This window comes from Pinus tabuliformis, chromosome X, assembly GCF_031772625.1.
Source record: "Pinus tabuliformis cultivar Carrire ecotype Pingquan chromosome X, CPIR1, whole genome shotgun sequence".
Lineage (NCBI taxonomy): Eukaryota > Viridiplantae > Streptophyta > Pinopsida > Pinales > Pinaceae > Pinus > Pinus tabuliformis.
The window spans coordinates 1715888536-1715900167 of NC_142308.1; the positions used below are offsets into that span (position 1 = coordinate 1715888536).

Below are 11632 nucleotides of genomic sequence, written 5' to 3' on the forward strand. Positions count from 1 at the left end.
AGACCTCTATTTGTGAAACAAGGGACAACGATTTGACTGTTAAATCTACTACGGCATACATATTCTACCCCTCCTCCGATTTTAAACTTGTGATCTCTTAAAAAGAAACACATACATTAAAAAACCCCATACTCTTAGCCATTATACCCACTGAATCTATATAATAATAATATAACCATATAACCATATTATGTTTGTTTCGATTTGACGCTACCACTTTATATTATTCAAAGCTAAACATCTTTATTTCCTAAATCGCTTATAACATGTCACAATTGAGCTTCAACAATAGAGTCGTCTAACGAGGTAGAGGAATTGCCCGGACGGCTAAAAGTGGCTGGAATCCGGGCAAAAAACTCGAAAAATCTATCGTGTTTTTTTGATGGAAATTGATTCAGCACCATCAAAAACGTTTAGGACACCTAAAATTTTGAAGTTTAAAAACTATAACTTGGATTTACAAAAATCATTGCCAAATTTTCCCTAAATATAACCCGAATTTCCATAACTTTCTGGACAATTCCTCCACCTCGTTAAACTATGCCTTCAACACTGACATTGGGACGGTACAAGTGAATTGGGTTTGAACATCATAATGGTGTTATGGCATAAAGATCAGACTAGGTTCGGTTCAGTATTGCGATTTCACAAGTGAATTAATGGGGTTTTCCAAATCGTAGCAGTGTCATGGTGAATAAATATCGGACGAGGTTCTCTTCAATGCATAAATTTCATATCACTGTTTTTAGACCTGAAGAAGATTATTTGAAGACATGTTTGGGAGGAGCAGACTATTTTGTGTCGCGGGCATCAGCATCGACGGGATCAGAAAACGCATTTATACGGTTCTTCTTTTAAAATGGTATTCATCGCAATCTCAATATCATGCTTCTGCACATCATCATCGATGCTTACAATCATTTGCTATCCCAAGCCCTGTGCAAACTGACTGCCCTTTCAACAAGGGAGAAGGTAATTCAATGTATTCAAACATCACCGAATTGATTCCTTCAGATCAAAAGGCACAGCTGACAACTGAAACCCAAGAGGCCATTGCTCCATCCAAACCAGTTACGGGTATTGATGACCATCTAACTGATTATGATAAGCTGTGTGGGGTTTTTCTTCAGAAGCTGAAAGGCAAAGCTGCTGTGGAAGCAGCCTTGTCTCAGACCGGGGTGTCCCTGAAACGAGAAACAATTGAAACAATAGTAAAAAAGGCAAGTTTAAGCGGGCAGGCTCTGCTCACTTTCTTCAAATGGGCTGGTAAGCAGCCTAATTGCCAACATGACTTGGAGGCCTACCATACGATGATCAGTGCCTTAGGCAGGAGGAAGTATTTTGACCACATGGAGGAATTGCTTCACGAGATGAAGACAAGGGGTCCTTCACCCACCATGAAAACATTGGGCATTGTCATCTATAGGTATGTTAAGGCAAACCAAATTACCAAGGCAGTTCAAACTTTTGATAGGATGGATGAATTTGGCTTGAAAACTGATTCACAGGCCTTAAATACATTGCTTCATAGCCTCTGCCGGGAAAACCACACACGCTCTGCACATTCTTTGTTCAAGAGAATGGTAGAGAGGATCACCCCTGATAACATTTCTTACAGTATACTGATTGGGGGTTGGTCCAAACAAGGGAACATGAGGGAGGTTTACAAGGTTTTGAATGAAATGACTGGGCAGGGGTTTAAACCTGACTGCATCACCTACAATTATGTGCTAGATAGTCTATGTAGGGCTGGGAGAATTGAGGACGCTGCCAGGCTTCTAGATAGTATGTCGGGGAAAGGCTGCATGCCGACCACCATTAACTATAATACCATGATTAACCACTTTCGTTTAGTAGAAAACCTAGAGGAAGGTCTTAAGTGCTATCAAGAGATGCTAGCTAGAGGATGTAAGCCCAATATTACAACTTACAGTTTGTTGATCAGGTTTCTTTTGAAGGCTCGGAGAGTTGCCGATGCTCTTGAAACATTTGATGTTATGTTGGAAGATGGTTTTGTCCCTGAAGTTGGAACGGTGAATTCCTTCATCGAACCTTTGTGTAAATTTGGCCCTCCTAATGCAGCTTTGCAATTTTACAAAGGAATGAAAAGAGCAGGATGTGATCCTAACTTGAAAACCTATAAATTATTGCTCATGAGATTAGGGAGATTTGGTCATTGGGGTAGAATGTCAGAACTTTGGAAAGAGATGCAGAACAGTGGATGGACTTCTGATCTTGAGGTCTACACTTATGTTATAAATGGGTTTTGCAATGGAGGAAGGTTGGATCAAGCCTGTCAAATCATGACAGATGCACTATGTAAAGGATTTTGCCCTGGCCGGATTATCTGTAGCAAGCTCACTAACAAGTTATTAAGAGCTAGGAAAGTTGATATGGCCTATGGTCTCTTTCTTAAAATCAAAGATGCCCGCAGAAATGATAAGATTGGGAGAATTTGGCGTTCAAAAGGGTGGCAGTACTGAACTAGAGCCCTTTTTGAAAAAACACTCTTCCAAACATAAGTTTAAGAAATCCTGGGCAATTTAGCCATGTTGCTATAAAGGAGTAGCTGGTTATGAATGTAAGATTATCATAAACAAGGTAATGCTGGAAATCCTTTTGCTATCAGTAGCCCGTTTGATCCATTAGAACAGGGTAAATGAATGCTTGTTATCTTGAGTTCAAAAGACAGCTTGAATTGCGGACAGGTGGATCTGTCAGGGGAATTGAGTCTCATAGAGGCTTTGAGAACCAAGAACGGAATTGGTACCCTCACGGACAGAATCAATGGGTCATGTTTTGCTACTAGAGAAATGCTTCTTGTCCCTGGATCCCATTTATATTTTCAGGATGGGAATTGCAACCATGCTTTGCAATGACACAATATTAACGAGAATACAGCAAATGTTTTACATTTAACAACAAATGTGAGTGGCATATCTAGCTGAAGAATCTGGCAGGATAGGTGATCCCCAGCGGCTTCTCAAACATATGCTTTACAAATTACCACATAACTAATGGAGGAGTTAGCTCAAATGAGGAGCAGTTTTATAACTATTTTTTTCTGAAAACTCTCCTTTTCTTCTTTTAAATCAAATATGGTCATTGGAATTCTCAGTGACAGATTATAGCTGACATTGGAATTCTCATTGATCAGTTGTATTATCGATGTTGGTATGAATTAACTTTGGTAACTTCAAAAGTAAATGAAACAGTTGTAGAGTAACTTGCTATAATGCCTTGTTCCGTCAACATTACCGATTAATTCTAGCATTGTTTTCCTTAATCATCTAGTCCAAAGGATGTGGACTGCCTATTATAAGGAAGCAAGTTCAATGAATAAAATAGATTTTTGTCGTATGAAAAGAGCACATGGAGAAAACTAAAACTAAAATAAAACAGGACACAGATTTGCATAGAGAAGAAATAAAGTGCCAAAGAGGCAACTGGGTTAATGTCTTATTCTAACTCTGTGGGTAGACATTTCCTAATCTTAACACTGTAGCTCTTCAATAATCCAAGCCTTTCTAGAGTTAAAATTGTGAAAAACCATTTCAAGAATGAAAAGGGTCTTTTGGAAAAGACACTCTCTTTAGATGGAGATTTGATTAAAAGGAAATCTTTTAAGAAAATTATTGATGTGGATTATTGTTTCATGTTATAGAGTTATGTGGAAGCACCATAATATTAGGCTAGGAATTAGGAAAAGAGGAAATACGCTTTTTGTGAATTATGTCATGGGAGAGAGTTTCTCTTCATGAAACTACTTGTTGCGAAAAAAACATTCAGTTTGAGAGGAGGAAAGAGGTCAGTGTGCGGTTACAGTTTGGTAGAAAAACTTCAGAATTTTGGCTCCAAATTTGAATGCCTTAAAATTTCTTAAAACCATTGAATCCTTCCAGTTGAAGTTGATAATTTTTTCTAAGTGTAGTCACCTGGATTTGTGTATACGTTCATTTATGACAATATTATTTGCTTTATTTTGTTGACCTGTACATTTTCTCGATGGTAGATCCACCAAATGATCCCATGCAATGCAATTTAGGTTTCTCATTCTTAGATCACATATCCTAGATAAGTCTTTGCCTGTTACTTGAAATCATTGAAACTGATTAAGTTGGCTGCTTAAATCCATTGGACACATTGGCCTTTCTCACTTTGGTCCTTCCTAGTCTTAAAACTCTTGTGGATTTACTTAGAGATCAACATGATCAGTCTTAGCTTTTCCCACATGATTTGGCCAATTAGGGATCCTGAATCACTCAAATTAGGGAGAACTTTGCAGTCCGGGAGAATTTCCACCTAACATGTGCCAAGCTTATCCCCCGGCCAACTGTAGAATAGAAATTTTCCAGAAACTGTCTGACTTGGGGCTCAAGCAATCAAATTACACACATGCACATTCCAGAATGTGCAACAATTCCACTGTCCCACAATTGTCACAACATACCTGCAGCTTAGAGAGCATTTTTTAGCACTTTCCTGTACTCCCTATGTGCTAATTGGTATTCCTAGAAAGATCCCTAGTGTATCAAGGGCCCCAAAGTCACATTTAGCATATATAGGAGAGACAGAATTCGAGATAGAAAATGTGACAATATTGATTTTGGGCCACACTTATCTCATGCAGCTAGAGACTTGCTCAAGTCTTTGGCTGATTGCAAAAGTCACATGATAGTAGAAGTATCTTTATGTAGCAATATTCTAGAGTGGGCGTTAGCTCCAATAGCTTATTGTCCATAATCTTTAGTATCAAGCATATTTGGAGTCTTTACCTTGCCATTCATCCACAAACTGGAACCCTAGGTTCATACTTTTGAAGGACTTCCATTATAGTGGACTGGTTTAGTGCGATACTTTATTGGAGGTTATCTGGAAGACCCTTAGGCTTGGAGGTGTGTAGGTTGGACATCTGCAATCGAGTATATTACAATTGGAGGCTTCGGTTTGTTTACTTGCACGAAAATTGGGGTTTCCTTACCTGGGGACACATGTTGCTTGGGCGACACACCATATCATGACACACCATTTCGCAATGTTGGGCGGTCACATGACATGTGCATACCAGTGATTGGTGGATGAGAGTTGTTTGCATGCCATTGTGGAGTTTTCACTATTGGGTGAGGTGGAGTGAGCACACATGGCCGGGCTAGACATTTGACATGGACCAACATGACCCAACACATTATGGGACAAAATTTGGGGATCCGTCATGCAAGTGTAGGACACTAGTGGTTTTGGTTCAAGTATGTAGAGGGCATGGAGCGTGACGCATGGTCAACTTGCACACACATAATCGTAGCATTGGGCGAGTCATTTGTGCACTTGAGTGCGTCAAAAAGGGAAACGGTTGAGTCGGTTGGCCACATTGCATTCAGGAGTAAATTTGGGGTTTCCCCATCACGCGAGTGTGGATAGAATATACAACCAGTGTTATCAGAATCACACTGGACTGGACTGAACTGAACCGACTGCTCTGACCATTTTCGAGGGAAAACTAGTTCGAATCGACATCATGGACTGGAAAAGGCCGGTTCGAGACCAAATTGGCCGATTTTTGTACGGTACCGAACTGGCCGGTTTTGAACAATGCTACCAAGGACCCTTTGAATGCAATTTTCTTTAAAGAAAGCAATAAATTATCACTGGGGGTGCCTAGTATTTGACCATATTTCCCTGCTAATGCTGTGCAATTAACAATAATGTTAAATTCTTAAAGTAAAAGGATTTACTTAACATTACCATTAATTGACTCAAGGTGTTTGAGGGTGGTTTCGACCTCATTGGATTTCATATGGAGAAAGTAGACTTTTGATCCCACTCAAAATCCAATAGACTTAATTTTTTTTCAGAGTTGCAAGATTGGGGGAGTGCAACATTTCCATTGGATTTTGTCATGTATGAGGGTATGGAACTAGCATTTAATCAAGAGCACCAACCCCTCTATGTACCTTGATGTTAGTGGCATTGATTGTTGAACTCCTCTATCATGACCCTACTAAAAATGTACCCATCACTCAAACAAAATCTTGACTTGACATGCTAAGCTTTTTCTATCTTATTTTAATACTTAGAGGGTGATATTGATTGATGACAAATATCCCAATATAGGCAATGATTTTGATGATATGTAGGTATTTGTGGTAGCATGATTTTTTTTTGGATGCTATAGGTGTTGATTTGGGGTAGCATCGGATGTGCTCTAGCCATGAAAATTGGTGGAGAGGCTAAAGCAAATGAGATCTCCAAAACCCATAAATGGTTTGGACAGATTGTACCCGGTTTGGGAGATATTAAAATAATTAATATTTTTAATGGAGTTCCTAAGTCTAAACTTAGGAAAAAATAAAATATTAATGGGTATTAATATAAAACTGGGTTAGAAGGTTCCAAAAGTCATGGATCAATCCAAATCTAATCTTAGCCGTTTATTAGAGATTTAATCTCGGCCGTTGAAGGACCAACAAGAAAAGTATAAGAGGAGGCTTGAGGGTCAGTTGGAGAACACACCAGAGTGATCAGTCATTCATTTTGCTAGAGCGGGGTTGCTAAGTGTTAATTTTAGGTATGTTTTATGCTTAGAGCAATTTATTTCAATTTTCACTGTTAGCTCTATATCTTTTCCAGATTAGCAATCACATCAGCATTAAAGTAAACTGCAGATAGAACATAAACATAAATCGCAGAAGACAAGCCAAGACAAAAGGACACAAGATGTGGCGCTAGCCAGGGACAAACCCCAATGTGGGGAACCCTTGATCAATTCTTCTTATATGTTCTTCAATAGTTCAACAGAGAGAGAGAGAGAGATAGTACGTTTACAACAGAAGTCAACACTTTGACTTATCTAGATAAGAGCATAGATCATCTCTAAGAAGATGATACATGAGATCAGTTGAAGACATGCTGCTTCAACTAATTCTCCAAGGTGACTCCTTCACCTATCGTTGTGCTACATTTCGTCATCATGCTGCACTTCACTGCGCTGCACCATGTTGCACCCATCATCACTATGCTGCATCTCATCACGCTTCATTAATCATGACTGTACCCATCACTGTACTGCATTATGTGTCATTGTTGCACCATGTTGCCATCCTGACCTATGTGTTGGCCGCACCTTGCTTGCTTGTTGTCCTTAGCATGCTTGTTGTTGCATGTTAGTTGTCCCTTGCATGCTAGCTATAACATTGCATGCTTGGTGTATTTGTTGCTAAGTACCATACAACTGTCCCAATGTTAGTTAGCTGTCCCTTGCATGTTGCTCTCCTTTGGAGACAGATACTCTGTCTGTTTCCGCAGTTCCGGCTGTTCCTGGTAGTTCTAGCAGTTCCGGTTGTTCTCGGCAGTTCCGACTTTTCCTGTAGTTTCAGCATTTCCAGCTTTTCCGGCAGTTCCGGCATTTCCGGCAGTTTCGACAGTTCCGTCTTTTCCGGCTTTTCTGGCTTTTCCGTCTTTTCTGGTAGTTCTGGCTTTTTCGGCATTTCCAGCTTTTCCGACAGTTTTTGCTTTTCCGGCTTTTCTAGCAGTTCCGGCGTTTTCAGCATTTCCGGTGGTTTCGGCATTTCCGGCAGTTCCGGTTTTTTTGGCTTCTTCGGCAGTTCCGGCTTTTTCGGCAGTTCCGACTTTCTGCCCTCTGGATCAGGGCAACGTTATTCCTTAGGATCTCTCCTCCTACTAAAACCCAAATACAAGTAGAGAGAGGAAGAGATCCCAAGTGTGTTGAAATGACTTGAAGGCCACCTCTATTTATACTAAAACGTTGAGCACATGTGGGGTTTATTTGGTTGTTGGCCGACCTTGACGAATTGTCTTATGACGCAAATAAATTCATAACTCCATGAATACTTATCGGAATCGGATGATATTTAGATCAATCCTACACCTCTCGATGAGAGGGATCCAAGAAAAATATCAGTTGCCATAAATAAGATGACCTACATGGAGTTTGGCCCTAGTTGCCAATTTTAACACTCCCTCTCAACTAGGGAGAACTCCATCCATTGATCCATATGTCCGACTGTACTATCTCTGTCATCAGTGCCCTGCATTGCTCTGCTCTGCTCTGATCTGCTGAGCTTTGCTCTGCTTTGATCTGCTGAGCTCTGCTCTGCTCTACTTTGCTCTGCTCTGTTGAACCATGAAGAAGAAGAATTGATCGAGAATGTCTCATACCATTCTCTACTGACCCGAAGTCAGTTTCATCTGAAGAGAGTGTGTCACATCACTCTTACTGACCCGAAGTTAGTTTCATTGATCCCAGATCAATGTCACAAGAGAGTGTCTCAAACCATTCATACTGATCCCAGATCAATGTCACAAGAGTGTCTCAAACCACTCATACTGATCCCAGATCAATGTCACAAGAGAGTGTCTCAAACCACTCATACTGATCCCAGATCAGTTTCATTGATCCCAGATCAATGGAGGTCATCCTAGCATAGGGAGTACGGTAGATACAGTGATGTGTCCATCGATAGTACTACTATGGTCCCTATCCTCATTTCCTTGCTCATTGATCAGATGAGAGGTACTTCCCATGAGTCCCAGACTGCATGGGTAGGATGCCTTGACAGGAGAACTAATCATCCTGTCCACAGGAGAACGAATCATCCTGTCAGTGGATGCCATGAAGAACTAATCATCCTAGCCCACAGGAGAACTAATCATCCTGTTCCACAGTCGCCACGGAGAACAAATCATCTTGGCCCACAAGAGAACTAATCATCCTGTTCCATAGTCACCACGGAGAACAAATCATCCTGGCCCACAAGAGAACTAATCATCCTGTTCCACATTTTCCATGGGAGAACTAATCATCCCGGCCCACAGGAGAACTAATCATCCTGTTCCACAGTTGCCACGGGAGAACTAATCATCCCAGCCCATAGAAGAATTAATCATCCTGTTCATACCACACCACCAGGGGAGGTTGAATCACCCTATGGTCGTATGTTGCTCCAGTAAGTACCCCAAGCCCCCCAAAGCTCCTAGAGCTCAATGCATGCAACATGCAGGACCGTTATAAGAAGGTCTCTCAATGAATCCAAGTCGTTCGGGAAAGTCACAGATTTGACCTTTCCTCGGGGCTTTGACAAAATGTTTGCGACCGGTACATCAGTCTCAATGTGATGGAGCCTCCTTGCTCATCGACTTACCATATCGCAGATAAGGCAGTATCTGATGTCTATCTGCTGGAGCAATCAACAAATACGGGATTCCTCAATAATCGAATCCCACCTCTGGTTGTCACAGAGAATCACAGTGGTATTCATCATGTGTACAACAACTCACTTAAGAGCTTCTGCAACCATGCAGCTTCACACGAGATCATACTCGTAGCTATGTATTCGGTCTTGGCGGTGCTTATAGCAACCGACTTCTGCTTCCTGCTCATCCATGATATCGAAGCAGAATCCAAAGAGAACCAACACTGAGAAGTGCTCTAGTGATCCTCCACACTGCCTGCCCAGTCAGCATTCGAATAATCATGCAGTTTCATAATTCCAGCAGTGTATCTCAATCCATGAGAGATTGTGCCCCGAAGATATTTCAGAAGATTCTTGGCACCAATCCAGTGAAGCTCAACCAAATATGAGCACACCATGCTAACTACAAAACATGTGTCCGAACGGAAGTTCACCATGAACATCAACGCGAATGAGTTTATGAAACTTAGAGGCATTTCCCAAATCTGGTTCGACATCACTACCAAGTACCATATAACTTCTGAAAGTTAAGATCCTCGAGGTAGTTAGAGGCTTGCAGTTTATTATTCCACAACCGGAATCCAACTCCCTCTTACTTCTGCAAATGAGAGGGTCTGCACCTGTCAGAAATAGGTCGTCCTCATAAGGTGCCGGGATGAGAGGTATATCATCCACAGCCTTCGGGTAATGGTTTGGATCGGTTTCACTCCTAGTGAATCTCAGCTTCATCAGACAACGATTAATCCTCTCATACTACGCCCGGGGTGTTTTGCTTCAAGCCATAGAGGGCTTTCTTCCACCTGTATATATGAGATTCCCAATCATGAATCTCAAACTCCTCGGGTTGTTCCAAACATGTGGACCTGCTGCATGAGGGGAATGGTCCCCTTATAAGATTTTCCTTCGGTACATCTCAGACATGTACCTTCATGCTCTACTTGAATTCAGACATCCCTATCACCATTTGACTCACATCAGGTAGGGCCCCATAGGTAGACCTCCGGTGTTATAGATGCGATATGTCAATTGACATGATCCCCAATGGACCATCCTGCAACTTGATACAAATTGCCAACCTTGAACCCATGAGAAAAAGCATCTTTGAAAATTATATTTTTTAACATGTACCTTTCCATCGATGAATGCCACCCTGAAACCTTTGACTTCCATTTCCGAGATGGACACCAGGTTCTTCTTGCGATTAGGTACATAAAAGAGATTCTGTAAATGAATCGAGTTACCCTTATTCAATTGAGAGTTAACATTCCCTACACCCTTTCCGGGATAGGTGGCATCGGCTCCAAGTATAATCCCACGATTGTTTCCATCTCTACCAAATTAGAGAGTGCACCCATCTATCTGATGAAGTGCCTTGAAGAACTACAATTTATAAGCCAGATTCGCAAAGAATCTAAGGGAGAGGGCCAATACAAGATAACGCTTCATTATCTTATCAGAAACAACATTTGATTCTTCATACTTGGGGTTCCTTGCTTTCTATGAAGAGTCGGCACCTGCATTACCTGTCATTTCTTTGATCGTTGAAGATGTCCTTGGAATGATTGTTATCATCATCAAGTGATGTGTTCCTGCCATTCAGACACTTCTTCGCATAATGGCCGAACTAGTTATCTGCCTTTCCTTCCACCCTGAGATCCGGTCTTCCAATGAAGTGATCTTTAGGTAGGCCATATTCCGCTACACCATTCTAATAATATTCTCTGCTTCTACTTCACCCTTGGTGAATTTGAAGAGGGATGAGGAATCCACTGATCCTTTTGTCCTTTCCCAACTGTCTTCGGTAATTTCTCTTTCACTCTTGCTTGGGCATTGTCTTCACCTCAGCTCTGATACCATGTTAATTTTAGGTATGTTCTATGCTTAGAACAATTTATTTCAATTTTCACAGTTAGCTCCATATCTTTTCCAGATTAGCAATCACATCAGCATTAAAGTAAACTGCAGATAGAACATAAACATAAATCGCAGAAGACAAGCCAAGACAAAAGGACACAAGATGTGGCGCTAGCCAGGGACAAACCCCAATGTGGGGAAACCTTTGATCAATTCTTCTTATATGTTCTTCAATAGTTCAACAGAGAGAGAGAGATAGTACGTTTACAATAGAAGTCAACACTTTGACTTATCTAGATAAGAGCATAGATCATCTCTAAGAAGATAATACATGAGATCAGTTGAAGACATGCTGCTTCAACTAATTCTCCAAGGTGACTCCTTCACCTATCGTTGTGCTACATTTCGTCATCATGCTGCACCTCATCGTGCTGCACCATGTTGCACTCATCATCACTATGCTGCATCTCATCACGCTTCATTAATCATGACTGTTTCCATCATTGTACTGCATTATGTGCCATTCCTGCACCATGTTGCCATCCTGACCAATGTGTTGGCTGCACCTT

General features: G+C 41.1%; 1 protein-coding gene across 1 annotated transcript; it reads left to right on the forward strand.

Moving 5' to 3' along the window:
• The first annotated feature begins 534 nt into the window (after positions 1-534).
• On the forward strand, positions 535-2651 carry LOC149146612 (Pentatricopeptide repeat (PPR) superfamily protein). Its single transcript, XM_089449390.1, has one exon. It carries the CDS (start codon positions 774-776, stop codon positions 2481-2483), a length of 1710 nt encoding a protein of 569 aa, XP_089305516.1. The 5' UTR covers positions 535-773; the 3' UTR covers positions 2484-2651.
• The last annotated feature ends 8981 nt before the right edge of the window (positions 2652-11632 follow it).